Consider the following 19,596-nt stretch of genomic DNA (forward strand, 5'->3'; position numbering starts at 1 on the left):
TTCCGGGGACCTTAGAGCTCCAGAGAGTTTTGCTTCCGAGGTTACCGCGAGTGGCGCGTGCAAACGACCCACGTTGTGGGCCGAAGGAGAGAGATGAGGGGCCAGGGGCCGGAACCGTGGAACTCCTAGAAACAGCAGAGGAAAGACACGGGAGAGAGGAGCGGGTCGCGTTCTTGGGGTTCAGACTGGCGGGAGTCGTAGAGTAGCGCCCTAGCCGTGTGGAAGGTCCCAGTGAAGGGGAAGGAGTGCGAAGAGGGTCTCCATCTGGGTCCTAAAACAGAGGGACCACAAAAAGGATGCAGAAGGCTGTGACTGTAGAGATGAGTACTACGAGAAGAGTGCGTGGAGGGGTGGTAGAGGTGAAGAAATGATACGGATAGGTAGCGACGAGGACTGCAGAGGGTCACAGAGGTGAGAGAAACCATAAAGGACTGACGATAGAGGTAAGGGAGCCTTTATAGAGGGATATATAGATGTGAAAGGGTCATGTAGATGGGCAGAGATGTGAAGTGGCAATGTAAAAACGCAGAGGAAGATTCAGGGGGATGTTATGACAAGTTTTAGGGGAGATAAGCAAGCTAAAAGTGAACTCTGTGGAGTGTTCCCTAGTGTTTGACCTAATGAAGGCACCCAAACCAGGCATTTAAGGCTTTTCAAGTAGTGACTTGCTACTCCACTAGAAATGTGGGTCCTCCTCCGGGGTGCATACCCACTCCGGATCTTGCTGCCCCTGCGTGGGGTGTGGATGGGTCGGAGGGGCCTGCCCCGAAGCTTGGTCCCAGGCTCTTCTCGTCGCAGGTACAGGAAGGAGGCTCTTCCAGCCTTGGAGATACCAGTGTTGCCTCTAACTACAACTGAAATTCGGCAGTATTTACGGGCACATGGAATCCCCTTTCAGGATGGCTACAGCTGCCTTCGAGCACCTAGCCCTTTTGTGGGGTCCTCAGAGCCCAAGGATCAGACTAGTGCTGCCACTTCCTTCAGTCTCTTCATTGACAAGACCACAGGCCGCTTTCTCTGCATGACTAGCCTAGCAGAGGGGAGCTGGGAAGACTTCCAAGCAAGTGTGGAGGGACGAGGGGATGGGGCCAGAGAGGGGGCCCTGCTTACTGAGGCTCCAGAAGCTAAGGACATTGAGGAGATCCGGAGGATCTGGGACCGAGCAATACCGCTCTGGGAGCTGCCTGACCCAGAGGAAGCCCAGTTGGCTCGTATGATATTTGGCCTTACCAAAGTGACAGATGAAACACTCAGGCGTTTCAGTGTTCGATACCTACGACCTGCTCGCAGTCTGGTCTTTCCCTGGTTTTCCCCTCGGGATTTAGGATTACGAGGTCTGAAGCTATTAGGGGCTGAAGGCCAGGGAGATGGAGTACACTACGTGGAGACCACTATTCCCCGGCCTGGTGCCTACCACAACCTGTTTGGATTACCACTGATCAGCCGTCGAGATGTTGAGGTGGTTCTGACCAGTCGTGAGCTGGACAGCCTGGCCTTGAACCAGTCTACAGGGCTGCCCACCCTTGCCCTACCCCGAGGAACCATCTGCTTACCCCCTGCCTTACTCCCTTACCTCGAACAGTTCCGAAGGATTGTGTTCTGGCTAGGGGATGATCTTCGGTCCTGGGAAGCTGCCAAGTTGTTTGCCCGAAAACTGAACCCCAAGCGATGCTCTTTGGTGCGTCCTGGAGACCAACAGCCCCGTCCCCTTGAGGCCATGAACCAAGGCTTAAATCTTTCTCGTATTCTTCGTACTGCCCTGCCTGCCTGGCACAAATCTATTGTGTCCTTCCAGCAGCTTCGGGAAGAGGTGCTAGGAGAAATATCAAATGTGGAGCAAGCAGCTGGTGTCCCCTGGAGCCGCTTTCCAGACCTCAATCGTCTCTTGAAGGGGCACCGGAAAGGCGAGCTGACAGTCTTCACAGGTAACCCTCTGAGAAATCACTGGGTTAAAGGGACAGAGAATCAGGTGTCAAAAATCTGGGTTTAGGCCATTGAAAATGTTGAGAAGGGGGCTTCCCCTCCTAGCTTTATAGCTCTAATCTGTGTTTTGATTTAAGGGACTTTTCTCCTTACCCAGGACTGTGTTCATCCCTACTACAGGGCCAACAGGCAGTGGAAAGACAACATTCATCAGTGAGTATGCCCTGGATTTGTGTACCCAGGGGGTGAACACACTATGGGGTAGCTTTGAGATCAGCAACGTGAGACTAGCCCGGGTCATGCTGACGCAGTTTGCCATGGGGCGTCCAGAAGAACAATTGGATAAATATGAAGAGTGGGCCGACCGCTTTGAGGACCTGCCTCTCTATTTCATGACTTTCCATGGACAGCAGAGCATCAGGTGAGATCCTTATAGCCCAGCCACTTTGCTTTTCCAGACAAATCCCAGCACTTAGCACCTTTGGTTCCCTTTCCAACTCTAGTGGGAACTACTTCCAGGTCTCCTTAGATAGGTTTAGGGTTTTCAAAGAGTGGAAGGGAAGAACAAATTGCCCGCAGACAAGCTGTTTTGCCTGAGGTGTCTGGAGGCTATTTGTAATTGACTCTTGAGTTCATTGCCTCTTCTTCTTCCCAGGTCTGTAATAGACACAATGCAACATGCAGTCTATGTCTATGATGTTTGTCATGTGGTCATCGACAACTTGCAGTTCATGATGGGTCACGAGCAGCTGTCTACAGACAGGTGATGCCCTCTTCTTGTCTAACTTGGATACGTCTTCTGAGGCAGCTGGCCTCTAGGTACACACTCTGTACTCTCTTGTTTTCTGAGAGGTGTACAGGTACATACCACCCTGTATGTATTATATAGAGTTGGGGGGGGTGGCAGCAGGAAGTATGGATGAGGGCCTGATTGTGAGTTCTTGGGTAGAGGAAGTGGAGAGTAGAGTTGGGGTGCTTTGTGGGGAGATGTGGGTGGATTAAGGGTATGTGTCTGTTCTTGAGTCAGGTGCAGTGGCGTATACCTATAATCCCAGCAACTCAGGAGGCTGAGGCAGGAAGATGGAAGATTCAAAGCGAGTCTCAGCAATTTAACAAGGCCCAAAGCCACTTAATGAGACCCTGTCTTAAAAAAATAGGGCTGAGAATGTGGTTCAGTGGTTAAGTGCCCCTGGGTTCAATACCCAGTACCAAAACAAAACAAAAAAAGTTCTTGACTTTCTGACTGTTCATCAACCTCTTTGGAACAGGATTGCAGCTCAAGACTACATCGTTGGGGCCTTTCGGAAGTTTGCAACAGACAACAGCTGCCATGTGACACTGGTCATTCACCCCCGGAAGGAGGATGATGACAAGGAATTGCAGACAGCATCCATTTTTGGCTCAGCCAAAGTGAGTGGACTTTAAAGGGGCTCAGGCTTTGGAGAGTACAGGGGACAGCTGTGGCCAGAGAAAGGTCTCAGTCAGCCTTAGATTATCTTGACTATAGTAGGAGAGGCAGGAGGCAGTGCTTTTGGGGCTATGAAATGAAGAATACATGCACCAGAAATACAGAGGCTGGTAATAGTTCTTTGCCCTCTGAGAGCTCACATCCTCTAGTGAGGGAAACAGTGAGATAGTGATTGTAGCTCAGTGTGATGAGAGCTACAATAGGAAGCATAGGTATTTGGGGAACAAAGAGGAGAGATCTGAGTCAGCCTGAGGAGACTTCCCAGAGGAAGTGTTAACAAACATTGTGCTGTAGTTTGGCAGACTAGGTATTAGTCAAGTACATGGGAGTGCCTGCTGGGCATCAGGACCAGCCCAATTCTAAAGATTCCAGTGGTACACTGGGTACCTATTACATGCCAGGCCTGGGCTGGGCACCTGGGAATTCAAGGTGAGGAGCATAAACTCTGTGCCACGATGGAATAGACAAGGGTCTGAGAAAGAGAACAATGCAGCAGAAGTGCAGAAATGATGGTGTTTTCTTCAGGAAATAAGAATGTTCTCTCTGAAGTATGACGTTTAGACTGAGACCTGAATGATGAGAAGCTGGGTTGAGTAGGGTGGCCCACTGTAGAGGAGAGGTGTTGCAAGTAGGGAGCAGCACAAAGTCTGAGATAGTAGCAAGCTTACTGTGAAGGAAATGGGAGACTGAAGTGGCCCCAGCATCACTTGTTGAAAGAGCTTTAGTAATGGGGAAGTACTTTTCCATTTCCAGTTCTTGCCACTATTCCCTAAACCTTTAGCCTTCTTTTCTGTTTCACTCACATGTCTTCTTAACTCCAGCTTTCCTCTTTCTGCTCCCTGTCTCCTAGGCAAGCCAAGAAGCAGACAACGTTCTGATCCTGCAGGACAGGAAACTGGTAACTGGGCCAGGAAAACGATATCTGCAGGTTTCCAAGAACCGCTTTGATGGAGATGTGGGTGTCTTCCCACTTGAGTTCAACAAGAACTCTCTCACCTTCTCCATCCCTCCAAAGAGCAAAGCCCGGCTCAAGAAGATCAAGGATGACAATGGACTAGTGGCCAAAAAGCCCTCTTCTGGCAAAAAAGGGGCTGTGCCCCAAAACTCTGAGACTTAACTCAGGCCAGGGCCCCAATCCCTACCAGTCAGAAACCTCTAAGCCTTCAAGTGAAGGCAACCCAGAGCAGTCACTGAAATGAGCTGACGGGACAGGCTGGGCCATAGACACTTTCTTGGCCTTCTGCTAGGGCTTCTCTGTCCTATAGTCCTGAGCTATAGGCCCTTTTCAGGCTAGGGCAGGGTTTCATAGTGAGGAAATTCAATTTAGCTACTGTTTCCAAGAACTATCGTGTGCTGGGCTTTCCTCAAGGTCCTGAATATACAGCACTGAAAAGAAAAATAAGGTCTCTGTTTCCACAGAACCAGTGTTTTAGTTGAAGAAACAAGACAAGCAATGAACAAGTAAACAGAAAAAGTTTTAATTAGTAAAAATACTATAAAGAAAATAGTAATGTGATGGGGTGCTCATGGGCTAGCATAGATGAAATGGCCTAGAAATGTTGGCAGCATGCATGTAGTTAGGGCCTCAAGAATTAGAAGGATTGGATCATATGAGTATCTAGGGAGAGGGATCCAGGCAGAGAAAATCACAGAGTCCTGAGATGGGAATAAGCAAGTCAAATTCAAGATAGTGAGGTCAGGCCCCCTGAACCTAGAGTGGGATAGGAAACTCCTTCCTGAAACTGCATCCTTTTAGGCTTTTGGAGCCAGAAGGTGACATGATGGGTAGCAAGTCCCCATGCTCCCTGCTTTGTTGAGTCAGGCATGAGGTGGCACCTTCTAAAATTAAAATTGATCCTAGGTGCTTAGCTCTGTAATATCAGGGCCTCAAATTGAGAATGGAGCTTCCTCCTGCTTGATTACTTGGCCATGCAGCCATAATAGGAAGCTATGAGCCTAGAATGCCTGGGCACTGTTTCCATTATATGTAACTTCAGATGAACAGCTGGAGTTAGAACTTTTTATAGAGACTTTTTCTTGTTTTACTGAAAAAAATAATAATAATTCTTTCCATTACCTTTGTTTCTGTGCTTTTTCCTATTTGTCCACCAGGTGTCTCCCCAGTCTAACTGGACTTGACTCTGAATTGGGAGTGGATGGGTCCCCTCCCCCACTTGGAGCTTTTGAGCTGTGGGCTCCGTGGAAGCGGGGGCATTAAAAGGTCTTCACATCCACCTCCCCTTTATATCTCTTCTTGCCCTGGGGCTGGGAGGGTAGGGTACTGTATTAACTTCCCTGAGAATCTCCATGAGATTCTTGGCAGAGGTGTGGGTCAGTGGGCCATATGTCCAGTCCCTATCTGACCAGCTGTCCCTCTTCCCTCTGTGATGTGAGCCACTCATCTCTGAATGTGGACTCAAGACCCAAAATATTCTAATCTCTACCCCTCCCCTATCCATTTCCCTCCTCCTGTACCCTCTCTCAGGTTAATATGTGCCAAAACTCCTGGGGACTTTTTAAAAATATAGAACCTAAGCCCTGCTCCTCCGCCCCGGCCCATTATGCACACATTCTGGAGTTTGAGGAAGGGTACAGAAGTCCTCATTTTAACAAGCTCTGCAGGAAATTATAAAACAGATGATCCATAGACCCTCTCAGAAATATTCCTAAATGATGCTACTTTGTCATCTCACTTCCTCAGGTATCCTGAATTTCCAGTTTCCCTTTGAATTTGCCTGAAAAAGTGGTAAGGAAACAAGAATCCCTTTTTTATGAGTAGGAGGAAGGTTTTTGCTCCATGGAAGCAGAGCTTCCTTTTCAAGATCTTCCAGTCAACCCAAGAGGGGGCTTCTGGGACCCTGTGGAAGGGTCTGGAGTCTGAGAACTGTGGCCACAAACATCTCCAAAAACAGACCTTGGAGCAAAGCTGCTGCTGGCTGTTCTCTGTGGGGAAGATCCTGGGGGTGGGAGTAGTTTCTCCAGGGTTTGCTTTCTTGGGGGTCTCTCCAGACTGGCTGGAGCCAGGCCTCCCTAATCCTGCAGTAATCATTTCCAGCCGTTGGCTGGTCTAGGCCTCATCCAGGATCTGTAACACTGAATGTCAGCTATGCTTTCCAGATGTACAGTACCAGACCAGTCCTACCTACAAGAGCATGAATTCCACATTTAGTCTTCCACAAATGTCTGAAAATCATTTAGGGGTTTCCAGTAGGGGATCTTTGTGAAGGCTATGAATTGAGGATTTGGGGATAGAGGGATAGATATACACTTGTTTGTCTTGCTCCACCCTCCTGGAAGACACCCCTACACAGTGCAAACCAGAATGATGAGGGGGAGAGGAAGCTAACACTGTGCAGCCCCCATCCCCTATACAAATATTCCCCTCCATACCTGCCTCAAACTCCCCACATTAAGATGTAGCCCAGAGTATTTTCAGAAGTTCCTGGAGCCAAGAAAGAAAAGGGTGGGGGAGATGCTTGAGGCAAGTTTTCTGGGATAAGGCTGGTAATCCGCCAGTGTTCAACAACTTAACAATTTCTCTGAGCTCAGTAAGGGGCTGTCCAAGCAGTGACCAGTTGGATCTGTAGGTTTATCCTCAGATTGACTGTCTATTTGTCACATGTAGCTGTGAGGGGCAGCTTCCATACTTTAGACGTGTTTGAGAAGAGACTAAAATCACCCTGAGTCCTGCAGCCCCAGTACTCTTGGCTGCAAACAAGGCCCAGATACCTGTAGACTGAGCCTTTTCACAGGCTGCCTAGAGTACCAGGGAGGGAGGGAGCTCTTGGTGCCTCCCTGCAATACAGGCCAACTTCCTGTTTGTGCCTGTGGGTGGGACTTTATGAGTCTAAGGGAAACAGAGCCAGGCCTTGTGGGGGGCCAGGACTGACAACTGGCTCACCTGGGAAGGCACCTACTCCAGGGAAAGGGGCGGTGTTGATTCTGCTTGGGCAGCCCCAAGCAAAGGTGTATGTGTTGCCAAAAGGTCGGGGGAGCTGTTTTGGTTAAACCCAAGCCTTCTGTGCCTTACAGGGGTTTTTCTTGATTGAGGAGTAGGTTGAGAGTGGATAGGGTTGAGCTCTCTACCGAGCATGGGAGGGTGACAGAGTCAAGCCCCATACCTTTAGGGTAGCCAGGTAATTTAGCTCTGGGTCACGTGCTGCCTGTCCCTTCTCCAGGTGGAAAGCCATGAAGTCAGTCCACAGGGGCAGCCTCCGGCCACTATGGAGCTCTTTTTGGATTGAATATTGAGTGGGTTGTTGAGGGGGTGTGGGGAAGACCACTCCCCTCCCCGGGTGGGGGGCGCGGCCTCAGCCGCCCCGCCCCGCTCCACCAGGTCGGGCCAGGCTGGTGCCGGGAGCCCGGAGCCCGGAGCCCGGAGCGGGCTGGGGATCGGCGTTCTCGCCCTTAGGAAGTGGGCGCGCTGGAGCAGGAGCTTGGCGGGAGCTGGAGCGGCGGTGCAGGTGGCGCTAGGTGAGTGGCAGGGCGGTGGGGGTGCAGGAACCCCCACCTCCCGCACATCTTCACTCCGGAGCGAACTTTCTGAGTCTGGGCAAGCTGAAGGTTAGTGTGAGAAGGGGTAGGGGTCCCTGCTCCGTGGGACGCAGGCGAAGAGTCCGAACAGCAAAGCGACATAGAAACCGACGGACCTAAACACACGCGTGTACACAGACCCACGCATGCACTTGGGACACATGAACACACGTGCGTTCGGAAAGGACGCACCCAGTTGGATACCCTAGCAGTCGGAGCGATCCGCGCCGACCCCAGCGGGCAGGGTGATGCTAATTTAGTCGTGGATGGGGGAAAGGGGACTCCCCGTGACCGCCAGCGGGGGCGGGCAGGGTGGGACCCATCCGGAGGTTCCTGCTTCCCAGCCGCCTCCCTGCAGGTGATAACCAAGACGTAAACAGGCGCCGAGCACGTGATTGCTCCGCAGATTGGTGGGCTGTGCTCCCCCAACCCCACCACAGGACCGCGACCAGGCCAGGGAGTTTGCTTGGTCAGGTGTGGGGCTGATTCCATCTGCCTGGAGCGGTGATAAGCCCTCTTCTAGAAATAGGAGCACAACGCCCCCTGGAGCCAGGGTGGATGGGAGGCCGAGAGACTATTAGGCTGGAAGGCGTTATTTACTTGGACTTCTCACCTTAACAGTTCCGAAACACTTTGCTGAAGTCCGCGTCCCTGAGGGTATCGGAGGGAGGCCCTTGATGACAGTGGACAGCTGCCCCCGTCCCTTACCCCCAGCCCAAGGGGCAGCTGCCTGTGGGTCCCTTTCTACCACCACGTCCACCTTTTGCAGATCTGGGAGCTCCTCCTCGCAGAATAGGTACCGAGAGCCCACCCGTGCAAGAGTGGGAGCCTCCTATCCCCACAGGGAATGCTAGAGAGTAAATGACCCCTCAATACCCAAGGGGCCTACCCCCTCTAGTAAGAAGGAAGAGCCCCCACCCCCGCCCCCAGGGAATGAAGGAGGGGGCTGCAATCCTGCCTTCCTCCCCGCCCCACCCCCACCCCTCCACACGCTGAGCCCAGCTGCTGCCTAAGCTTCTGGGCCGGCTGCCAGAAAGGGGAGGAGGCTCTTAGTGCCCCTGGAGGCAGGGATGGGGCAAGGCCAGAGGAGGGGGTCTTTACTGGGGAGAGGGATTCATTCTGTTCTTGTGAGGCTGAGGGTCTGGGGTGAGCCTCAGGGTGGTTGGGCTGTTTCCCTTTCCAGGGAAAAAGAAAGAAAAACAACCCTTTCCATAGAGCTAAAAATAGAGCTGAGAGCCGGCCAGGCTGTGGCCTGGAAGGGGGGGGAGATGCTCCTTCCTGGGGCCCAGCCGGCTCTGGCAGGCCGGGGATGGGGGGTGGGGGCGTGTGTAGAAGGAGGAAGGTTGGATTTGCTTAGGGGTATCGCATCAGCTGATCTGACCAGGTCACCGAGACCCCTTAGGGAAAGTCCGGGGTAGTTTCTGAGGGGGGGGGGTGTTTAAGAAGTTGTCAGAGTGTCTGAATAAGACTTGTCAATGAGTGAATAATGGTTAGGAGACCCAAGTCTATTTAAGTTTATGACTGGGTGCAAAGGACTGTGAGTTGGGAGAGACGGTGCACAATAGGCGTATGGCATCCAGGGTCTCCGTGTGTGAGTTGGCCTGGAAGATTGTGGAAAGGAGAAACACGCAACCACGTGATGGATGAGACCGTGTGATGTGGCTGCCTGAGACTGAATGTGGGAAAGGTCGTGTGGGTGTTAAGATTGTGTTGTTTTCGAGAGGGTGAAAATATTTGTGACCCTGAGAAACACAGTGGAATGTTGTCTGCTTTAAGGCTGGTGTAGGTTTAGACTGTAGGTTTGGATCGCTTATCCCAGCGATTGGTGGGGCCAGAGGCCGCCCCCCTCCGAGCAATGACCTCTTCTAGCAAATGACTCGGAGGGCAAGTTGTGGAGCACAGATCCGCGCCAGCGGCAGGCCTGGGCTTGCGGGCCAGGGCCCAGTGCTGGGGAGTGAAGTGGGTGACCCCCACAGTGGGGAGCGACTGGTGTGTCATCAGAACTGGCCGCCAGGTGGCGCCGCCTTTGCAAATCCAAGTGTGCCGCCTCCAACCCGTTGGGGGTGGGGCAGGCAGCGACCGGGCCTCGGCCCCGACTTGTGCCCAGGCTCCGGGCGCTGGTAGTTGAAGGCGGGCAACTAGCCCTCGGCCTCTTGTCTGGACTAAGAAGCTGGAGAGTGTCTGGGGCGGGGGGAGGCTTCTCCTAGAGAAGCGGAGGGGGAGGGGCGGCCTCTAGCGCGCCTTTGTGCTTGAACAATGACCAGCTGCCACTGGCCCCGGGGGCCAGGCTAGGGTAGAGGGTGATCCGCCCGCCAAGTTCCGAGCCGCAAAACACATGTCCACCCGGCTTCGCAGGGAGGGATCCTGAACGCTGCCGTGCAGCTCCGGCGTGCGCCCTGGCGGACACGCGTGACGTGGGGTGCTTGCGCGTGTCTGCGCCCCAGGGCGGGGACGCCCCTTGGACCCTCCGTCCGCACCGCACCGCACCGCCCACTCGGGCCGGGCGGGGGCTGGCCCGGGCTGGGGGCACCGCCGTGGCGGAGGCGGAGGCGGGGCCCGGTCAGCCCGGCTGCTCCGAGTGGCCGCGCGCGGGCCGGAGCGGGCGACGCGCCTGTGGAGCGCTTGGGGCGGCCTGGGGCTGAGCATGGAGCAACGCAGCGGAGGTGAGGGGGCCAGGGCTGGGTCGCCCCCAACTTCTCGTGGTGCAGTCTGGTAGGGAGGTGACATTCCACCACCGCCCCCCCTTCATGAAAGCGGGGGGTGGGGTGGGTGGGGGTGGACTGAAGGGTGGGGTGGGGGCTCCCTGCTTCCTGTCTCGAAATGGGAACTCAGACTTGTTCCTGCTTGACTGGTCCTTGGAGTTTGGGAGGGGGAGAGACTTTCCCCAACTCTGCAGCCCTTCAAACTGAGGTCTGTGAGAGCTGGGATCTTGGCCAGATGCCTCTCTGCCCCTGGCTGAACCTCAATCCCCCCAGCCCTCTAAACTGGGAGGCATCCCTATGCCAGAGTGATTGTTCAGGGAGTGCTGGGGAGAACGAGGGGTTCCCTTTTCCCACAACCACAAACGCGTTTCTCAAAATGGAGCCTCGCTTGCCCCTCCTTCTCTCTTGGGCTCCAAGAGCGGGAGCCCGGCTGGCTGGGCCTGGTTTTCCAGACGCCTGGCTCTCAAGACCCACTCCATGTCCCTCTGGATTTAGGGACCCTTGGCTCTGTGGCTTAAGTGACTCTGGTTCCCAATAGGTCTGCCTCTGTCTCATCGTGTCTTAGCCTCTCTGCCTCTGAGTCTTTGTCTCTTGTCTTTGGGTCTGTCTTTCTGAGTCTGTCTACAGCCACCCTTTGCTCTGGTCACTCTGTGCTGTCTGAAATGAGAAGTGCACACACAGTGCCTGCCGTTTTCCCCACTGTTCTTCCGTGCCCCGGAATGGTGCCTGAGAGTGGGGAGGACAAGAGGGGGAACTTTATCAGCTTTGCTCAGGGATGGGATTTATGGGGTAGTCTCAGCCCCCACCCTTGCCCTGCCCTGCAGAGGGGCCTATGATTGCACCCTGCACCCAGCTCACCTCCTGCCTGGCTCCCAGCAACTCCTCCCTCATTCTGGTCTCCTTCGTGGTGGTTCTCAGTGTTGTAGTGCCTATCCACTTGGGTGGGGGTAAAGAGGATAGACTCAATGGAGCACAGGCAAGAAAAGGGGAACAGATTGGGCAAAGGAGTCAGATATTGTGAGTCTTACCTCTCCCCACCCCTCAAGAGGGTAAAAAAAAATCAGGCTCCCACCCACCCAGGGACCCTGCATGCCACTCAAGTCTCTACCTATTCCTGCACTTGCTCACACTCCTACAGACTCCTTTTTACATACTTGTAAAAAGTACACACTCACCTTCCTGTTCACATAATCATGTAAGGTACACATAGTAGTTTACACCTAAATTTGCATATACATAAAGGCACTGATACATCTATCCAAACATTTTCTCTGATGTAATCACATTCAGACCCAAGTTCACTGACATATGCATTTGCGTTTACCTACACTATAATATTGACCTCTTATTCACTCACACACACACACTCTTATAAGACACACTTAAGAATTCACACATACTTTCATGTATGTATAGAATGTTCTGGTACATCTGCCCAAACACATATATTCATACCTCCTCGTGATGTACTCACACATTTTCATATACATGGACAGTGTTCATTTTCATGCTCCTGTACATATAGTCATGCACAGAAATAAATAAATATGCACACTCCTACTCCCGTGAAGTTCTCTGTCCACTTCTTGGCCCTTGCTCTGCATGATGACTTCAGCAGATGCCTAAGTCCTGGTCATCAACAGTCTCAGTACTGGGAGGGAGTTCCGGGTGGAGGTTTTGCTATCCCCTTCCAGGAAGGAGCAGGGCCTGGGGAGGTGGAGCCCTCTTGCTTGAGATTCTGGCAAGGGAATCTTGGAGCAGCTGCTAGAGGTGGTGGTGGGCTTCTGCATGTATCCCTGGGGCTTACTTTGGAGACCAGCTAAAGCTGGAAGGTTTCATAGAGGTTAGCTGCAGGGCAGAGACTGTCCAGCCTCTTTGGATCCTAACTATGGATTGTGGAGAAGCTGGGAGTTGTCACAGAAGTAAGCATGAGCTTGCCTCTACCTCTGAGAGGCAGGGGACCCCAGAGGGCTCCTTAAAAGCTGTGGGGTTCCTGTTTATCCAGCTCCACCTTTGCCGCCTCTCTGTCTGAGAGAAACTGAGGCCCAGCAGGGGGAGGTTGGGCACTACCTGGCCTCAGCTGTTTGTTCCCTAATTACCATCTGAGTTGCTGATTGCATCCCTGATGTTGCAGCCTAAACTGCCCTGTAATGAGGTCACCTGTCCCAGGAGAGCAGGGACCTACCTGTGCTTGGAACTGGTGGAGATGGCTCCACACCTCACCTGAGCCCTGACCTCTTGTAGGTTTGAGCTTGGGCCTGGATCTCCATTGCCAAATGGCCCTATGTAACCTCCCAGACCTCCCATCCCTTCATCTCTGCTTGGTGAAATCAGTCAACCTGTTCAGACCAGAGTTGGGCAGTCGTCTGGCATCTAGAGAAGATTGAGGTTCATGCCAGTGTTTGGAGGAGGAGGCTTGCGAGGGATTGGGACTTTTTATTGATGCTGGGGTGGAGGGAGGTTGACCTGGATCACAGGATCAGGAGAAGACCTTGTATGGGGATGGGGCTAATGGTGGAGGGACTCTGACACCCCGGCCCTGCTTACACAGGTTGCCCTCGAGGCCCTTGGCCAGGCCTGAGCCTCTGCTGCCATGGCCATTGTGCACACTCTGCCAGTGCCACTGGAGCCAGCTCCTGAGGCCACAGCTGCCCCACAAGTTCCCACCATGGGCAGCGTGAGCAGTCTTATCTCTGGCCGGCCCTGCCCTGGGGGGCCAGCTCCTTCTCGCCACCACGGCCCCCCTGGGCCCACCTTCTTCCGCCAGCAGGATGGGCTGCTACGGGGTGGCTATGAGACACAGGAACCACTGTGCCCAGCTGTGCCCCCCAGGAAAAATGTCCCCAGCACCAGCTTCACCTACATCAATGAGGATTTCCGAACAGAAACACCCCCCAGCCCAAGCAGTGACATTGAGGATACACGAGAACAGCGGGCACGCAGTGCCCACCTCCGTGGTCCCCCACCAAAGCTCATCCCTGTCTCTGGAAAGCTGGAGAAGGTAAGGACCAGCCCCTCTTTGGGAGTCTGGGTAGAATCAAAACCCCACTCCCCGGGGAAGCTGGAATTTGTAAGCCTTTTTACAGGGTAGAATGTGAGCTCCAGAGTCACCAGCCCTGGTTTCTAATCCCACCTGTCACATTCTGGCTGTGTGACCTTAGGGAAATCACTTAGTCTATCTGAGCCCATTTTCTGTTATCAGTCTAGTCAAGGTAGACTTTCATTGGCTGTCATGAGAATTAAATCAAATAATGCTTAGCATGGTACTGAGGACCTACCTAGCAAGTACTCAGTAAATCTTAGTTTCTTCAGTTATCAGTGTCCAACAACCATGAGTTTGATTTGGACAAGGCCTATGGCCTTGCTCAGCCTCCTTTTCCTCATCAGTAATATGGGGATGGTTATAATGTTTTACTCGTCTGTCATAATTGACTGGAAATGAACCTTTTGAATCACTTGACATAAAGCTGACACCCAGGAAGCCCTCTGGCCAGTGGTAGCAATTGTTATTAATGTATGGGGGTTGGAGGTGGGAGGGCAGGGAGCATGACAAGGGCTTTGAAGGATCAGGCAGCTCATCCTCAGTGTTATGTGGTACCTTGTTTCAGAACATGGAGAAAATCCTGATCCGCCCAACAGCCTTCAAGCCAGTGCTGCCCAAACCTCGAGGGGCGCCCTCCCTACCTAGCTTCCTGGGTTCTCGAGCCACAGGGTTGTCTGGGAGCCAAGGCAGCCTGACACAGCTGTTTGGGGGCCCTGCCTCCTCCTCCTCCTCTTCCTCCTCTTCCTCTGCTGCCGACAAGCCCCTGGCATTGAGTGGCTGGGCCAGTGGCTGCCCCTCAGGGACTCTATCTGACTCTGGCAGAAATTCTTTGTCCAGCCTGCCTACCTATAGCACCGGGGGTGCTGAACCAGTCACCACCTCCCCCTTCGGATGAGGCCCTGCTGCACTGTGTCCTGGAAGAAAAGCTCCGAGACCGAGACCGTGACCGTGAGGCAGATCTGCAGCAACTGCGGGACAGTCTGGATGAGAGCGAGGCCACCATGTGCCAGGTGTGGTCAGTGGTGGTATTGGGGGTGGTGTGGCAGAACATCCAAAGATACTGGAAGTGCAAGGAACATTTCCATTTGGTGGGGAGACGGGGATGGGCAGTTAGATTAACACCCCCCTGGTGTCACGTGCAGAGTGATAAGGAGTCAGAGCACTGCCAGCCATGTGCCAATTTTTAAAAATTGAGCAAGTTACTTAACCTTACAGAGCTTCAGTTTCTCCATCTATAGATGGAGATATTTCTGGCTCCATAGGGTCAACATGAGAAATAAGGCCAAGGATATAAAGTGCTAGCCTGGCACCTCGGAAGTGCAGTGTAAATGCTTGGTGTTACTATGGTGGTGGTTTCTATTATTATCATAAAAGCCATTCATACTAATGTTGTAATAATTATTACTGGTTTCATGGACTCTGCCTTCTTAGAACCCAAACTGTGGGCCACCTGGGCAGTGAGCAGGTAAGGGTGGCAGGGCTCAGTCTGGGGAACCTGAGCAGGACAGACCTGTCTTCTTGCCCACAGGCATTCGGGGAGCGGCAGCGACACTGGCCTCGAGAACGCGAGGCCCTGCGTGAGGACTGTACAGCCCAGGCGCAGCAGGCCGCACAGCGAGCCCAGCGCACCCAACAGCTGCTGCAGCTGCAGGTGTTCCAGCTGCAGCAAGAGAAGCGCCAGTTGCAGGATGACTTTGCACAGCTGCTGCAGGAGCGTGAGCAGCTGGAGAGGCGCTGTGCCACCTTTGAGCGGGAGCAGCGGGAACTCGGACCACGGCTGGAGGAGACCAAGTGGGAGGTGCGCCAGACCAGGAGGGACAGGCAGGAGGGTGACACCAGGACACACCCTGGAAACACAGGCCCAGCTATACACTCTCTCAGCCAACCGCCCCAGAGTGCCTGCCCTTTCTCACCTCTGTGAGAAAAGGACCCTCAGATCTCCCTTTTTGGGTGGGGTTCTCCTCCTGCCTCCATGTTAGGTCTCCTTGTTGGTCTGCCTGGTGCCCACATAGCCAGTGGCACTGCTGTCTCACTGCCTTCCCTACAAGGTGGGTATTATTAATATCCCTATTTTAGACACAAAGAAACTGAGTTCCAGAAAAGCTGGAGCCGGGACTCACTCACACAACAGAGGCAGAAGTAAGATTTGAACCCAGGCTCAGATGTCGGTTCTCACACCCAAGACTGTGGTGCCTCTCACCTGGACATGTGCTCTGCCCATGATTGCTCCCACTCCCGCACCACAACCACCTTGTTCCCGTGGCTAGGCAGTGCTTCCAGAGTATCTTCTGATGTTTTGATAACACCAGATTTGAAGGAAAAAGATCTGGTCTGTGTTCCCCTTTAGCTACTTACAAGGTGTGTGACATTGGATATGTGGCTAGGCTCACCTCAGTGTCTCTATCTGTAAAATGGAGGTAATAATTGAGCTTCCTGAATGCCCAGCATGATGCCCAGGGCCTGATCCCCTGAGAGAACCCTTCTCACCATCCTTCCTGACCATCTCCCACCCTCAGGTGTGCCAGAAGTCAGGCGAGATCTCCCTGCTGAAGCAGCAACTGAAGGAGTCTCAGGCAGAGCTGGTACAGAAGGGCAGCGAGCTGGTGGCACTGCGGGTGGCACTGCGGGAGGCCCGGGCTGCTCTGCGGGTCAGTGAGGGCCGAGCCCGGGGCCTGCAGGAGGCAGCCCGAGCCCGGGAGTTGGAGCTGGAGACCTGCTCCCAAGAGCTACAGCGGCACCGCCAGGAGGCCGAGCGGCTCCGAGAGAAGGCCGGACAGTTGGACGCTGAGGCAGCTGGACTCCGGGAGCCCCCTGTACCACCTGCCACGACTGATCCATTCCTCCTGGCAGAGAGTGACGAGGCCAAGGTGCAGCGGGCAGCAGCTGGGGCAGGAGGCAGCCTGCGGGCCCAAGTGGAGCGGCTGCGGGTAGAGCTACAGCGAGAACGACGGCGAGGCGAAGAGCAGAGGGACAGCTTTGAGGGGGAGCGACTGGCCTGGCAGGCCGAGAAGGAGCAGGTGATCCGCTACCAGAAGCAGCTGCAACACAACTACATCCAGATGTACCGGCGCAACCGGCAGTTGGAGCAGGAGCTGCAGCAGCTCAGCCTGGAGCTGGAGGCCCGTGAGCTCGCTGACCTGGGCCTGGCTGAGCCAGCACCTTGCATCTGCCTGGAGGAGATCACTGCCACTGAAATCTAGGACTCCAGCTCCACAGTGAGCTTCACTGAAGGGGCCAGGAGCCACAGGTCCACTCAGACCCCAGGACCCAGTGAGCATCCCCAAGTCTTAGGGTCTCAGAGCCGCTTGTCTTCCAGGGTACAAGCCTCTAGGCCTCTGCTAAGAACTTGGGTGTCCCTGACTTGGAGGAGCAAGATCAGACCCCTTGAACGTCCCCCATGTTCACTTTATCCAGAGGCTCCTACTATTCTGCCCATCTCACTCCCCAGCTGCTGCCAGTGCCACCCCACCAGTTCTGTTTGTCCCAAATGCTTGACAGCCCTTTCCAGCCTTCGGAGCTGGGAAGAGGAAGGGGCTTCCTCATCTCCACATTCTCCCCACCCCAAAGCCAGAGAGAGCCAGATGGCACCAGCTGCTCCAGATGTGCCTGCCCCCACTTTGGCCATGTTGGGGGACAGGGCTGGAACTGGGGTCTGATCCCCATGTCCCAGCTCTGCAGCCTCCCTCCTGGGCTGAGGGGGCTGAAGTCAGACCAAAGGAAGAACTCAGAAATGTCTTGTTTATTTGTGTTTGTGACCAAGCAGCCCTTCCCAACACCCAGGTTTATGGCCTTGTTTTCACTTGTATATTTTTCACACTGTAAATTTCTTGTACAAACCCAAAGAAAAAATTAAAAAAAAATTTTTTTTTGATTTTTAAAAAACATGAATATGCTGGATAAACGAGTGCTGGAGGAACTTGTTTGACCTCCATCCCTTCATTGTTTGCTGGCAACTCCCACACCTCTCATAGCTCTAACTAAGGAGAGGAAGGGCCATGGGGGAAGGACAAGTCCAGCAGAAAGTGAGGTCCTAGTGTACCACAGCATGAAAGTGTCTCTGTTAGGAACTGGAAAAGCTTTCTATCTTGTCTCTTGCACTGAATGCTACTTGGAACTGGGGGGTGGATGCATTGACCCCTTGAGTCTCATCAGTTTTTGTCCCTCAATTCTTTAGGGAATTGGGGGTGGGGGAGAGGGGACATGAGAAGATGCCCACCAATCCTAGGCTCCAGACCTTGAGTTTTTCACTCCCCTCCTTGTCTTAGGAGTTTGGAGGGGCAGTGAGTGCAGGTGACAGGCTGCCTGTTAGCACTTTGTCCATGATGGACACCAGGTTTATCTGGAAAGGGCGAAGTGTAATTGACAGCCGGGAGGGGAGCAGAGCTAGCAGTGTGGAGCTCTAGTAGACAAGGCAAGCAGGACCAAGATGTTGCTGAGTCCCCTCTAGCCTGGCTAAGGCTGTATAGGATTTATTCCCATTCCCAGGTGGGAGGTGTTTCTCGCCTGGAGGTGCGAATTGCCTCTACCCTGGACTCTAGGCTATATGAGCTCTGCCTGGAGGGGCGAAACCCCTCTACCCTTGCTAAGGCGGGCGGGGTCTTTCGCCTGAAGTGGCGAGTCCACTCTACCCTGAATGCAGTGGTTAAGGAGCTTCTCCTGACACCCATGTGGGAGTGGTCTCCCACCTAGAAGGGTGACTTCCCTCTACCCAGCCAGTGGGGTTTTACCAGCTCTCCCAGATACCCAGGTGGGAGGGATCCCCTGCTTAAAAGCCTCTATTCTGGCTGCTGTGGTATAGGAGATCCCCCTCTTACATACCAAGATGGGAGGGGTCTCCTGCCTGAAAGGGCGTGTCCCCTCTACCCTGGATAAGGCGGTATAGGAGTTACCCCCATTCCCATGTGGGAGGTGTCTCTCGCCTGGAGGTACGAGTCGCCTCTACCTTGGCTTCTGGGGTATATGAGCTCTACCTGACACCCAGGTGGGAGGGGTATTCTGCCTGGAGGGGCGAGTCCCCTCTACCCTGGCTATGAAGGTATAGGAGTTCGCCCAGACACCCAGGTGGAAGGAGTCGCCCAACTGGAAGGGCAAGTCCGCTCTAGCCTGACTGTAACAGTAAAGGAACTCCCCCTGAAACCCAGGTGGAAGGGGTCTCCCTTCTGGAGCTGCGAGTGCCTTCTACCGTGGCTGCAGCTCCCCAGGACACCCAGTTGGAAGGGGTCTCCTGTCTGGAGGGTAGAGTTTCCTCTACCCCACCTGCGTGATATAGGAGCTCCCCAGCTACCCAGGTGGGAGGGGTCTCCCGCCTGAAGGGGAAAGTACCCCATGGCTGTGGTGGTATAAGATCTCCCCCTGACACCCAGGTGGGAGGGGTCTCCTGCCTGGAGGAGCAAGTCCCCACTACTCTGGCTTCAGGGGTATAAAAGCTTCACCCCCCACACCCAGGTGGCAGGGGTCTCCCACCTGGAGGGGCGAGTCTCCTCTACCCTGGTTGCTGCGGTATAGGAGTTCCCCTGACAACCAGGTGTGAGGAGTCTCCAGCCGGGAGAGTAGAGTCCCCTCTACCCTGCCTGTGGCTGTATAGATGCTCCCCTGGACACCCAAGTGGAAGAAGTCTCACGCCTAGAAGGGCGAGTCCCCTCTACCCTGGCTGAGGCAGTATAAGAACTCCCCCTGACACCCACATGGTAGGGGTCTCCCGACTGGAGGGGCGAGTCCACTCTACTTTGGCTGTGGCGTTATACAAGCTACCCTGACACACAGGTAGAAGGGGTCTCTCGCCTTGACAGGCGAGTCCCCTGTATCCTGGCTGTGACAGTATACAAGCTCACCCCCCACACCCTGGTGGAAGGGGTCTCCCGCCTGGAAGGGTGAGAGTCTACTCTACTTTGGCTGGTGCCATATAAGAGCTCCCAGGACACCCAGGT

At 53.9% G+C, this 19,596-nt stretch overlaps 2 protein-coding genes across 4 annotated transcripts; both read left to right on the forward strand.

Annotated features, from left to right (window-relative positions):
* Positions 1-7: 7 nt before the first annotated feature.
* Positions 8-5,467, forward strand: Twnk (twinkle mtDNA helicase). 3 transcript variants are annotated; one of them, XM_048807173.1, is made up of 6 exons: positions 10-443; positions 1,796-1,925; positions 2,104-2,344; positions 2,579-2,686; positions 3,192-3,333; positions 4,242-5,467. In XM_048807173.1, exons 3-6 carry the CDS (start codon positions 2,223-2,225, stop codon positions 4,506-4,508), a joined length of 639 nt encoding a protein of 212 aa, XP_048663130.1. In that variant the 5' UTR covers positions 10-443; positions 1,796-1,925; positions 2,104-2,222; the 3' UTR covers positions 4,509-5,467. The 3 variants fall into 3 exon arrangements, with proteins under 3 accessions (XP_015350157.1, XP_048663130.1, XP_048663131.1); XM_048807174.1 differs by having other exon boundaries at positions 1,799-1,925; XM_015494671.2 differs by having other exon boundaries at positions 8-1,925.
* Positions 5,468-10,144: 4,677 nt separating this feature from the next.
* Positions 10,145-17,585, forward strand: Lzts2 (leucine zipper tumor suppressor 2). The gene is made up of 4 exons (XM_048807175.1): positions 10,145-10,587; positions 13,178-13,627; positions 15,198-15,467; positions 16,186-17,585. The coding sequence occupies exons 2-4, from the start codon at positions 13,220-13,222 to the stop codon at positions 16,867-16,869; spliced, it is 1,362 nt and encodes a 453-aa protein (XP_048663132.1). The 5' UTR covers positions 10,145-10,587; positions 13,178-13,219; the 3' UTR covers positions 16,870-17,585.
* The last annotated feature ends 2,011 nt before the right edge of the window (positions 17,586-19,596 follow it).

This window comes from Marmota marmota, unplaced genomic scaffold, assembly GCF_001458135.2.
Source record: "Marmota marmota marmota unplaced genomic scaffold, marMar, whole genome shotgun sequence".
Classification (NCBI taxonomy): domain Eukaryota; kingdom Metazoa; phylum Chordata; class Mammalia; order Rodentia; family Sciuridae; genus Marmota; species Marmota marmota.

What these genes read in the sequence shown, in the direction of transcription:
- Lzts2 (XM_048807175.1), top strand. Translation starts at nt 13,220, where the DNA reads ATGGCCATTGTGCACACTCTGCCAGTGCCACTGGAGCCAGCTCCTGAG. An exon ending in TCTCTGGAAAGCTGGAGAAG is followed by an intron (nt 13,628 to 15,197) that starts GTAAGGACCAGC and finishes TCTTGCCCACAG; the next exon opens with GCATTCGGGGAGCGGCAGCG. An exon ending in TGGAGGAGACCAAGTGGGAG is followed by an intron (nt 15,468 to 16,185) that starts GTGCGCCAGACC and finishes TCCCACCCTCAG; the next exon opens with GTGTGCCAGAAGTCAGGCGA.
- Twnk (XM_015494671.2), top strand. Translation starts at nt 683, where the DNA reads ATGTGGGTCCTCCTCCGGGGTGCATACCCACTCCGGATCTTGCTGCCC. An exon ending in GAGCAGCTGTCTACAGACAG is followed by an intron (nt 2,687 to 3,191) that starts GTGATGCCCTCT and finishes TCTTTGGAACAG; the next exon opens with GATTGCAGCTCAAGACTACA. An exon ending in CCATTTTTGGCTCAGCCAAA is followed by an intron (nt 3,334 to 4,241) that starts GTGAGTGGACTT and finishes CCTGTCTCCTAG; the next exon opens with GCAAGCCAAGAAGCAGACAA.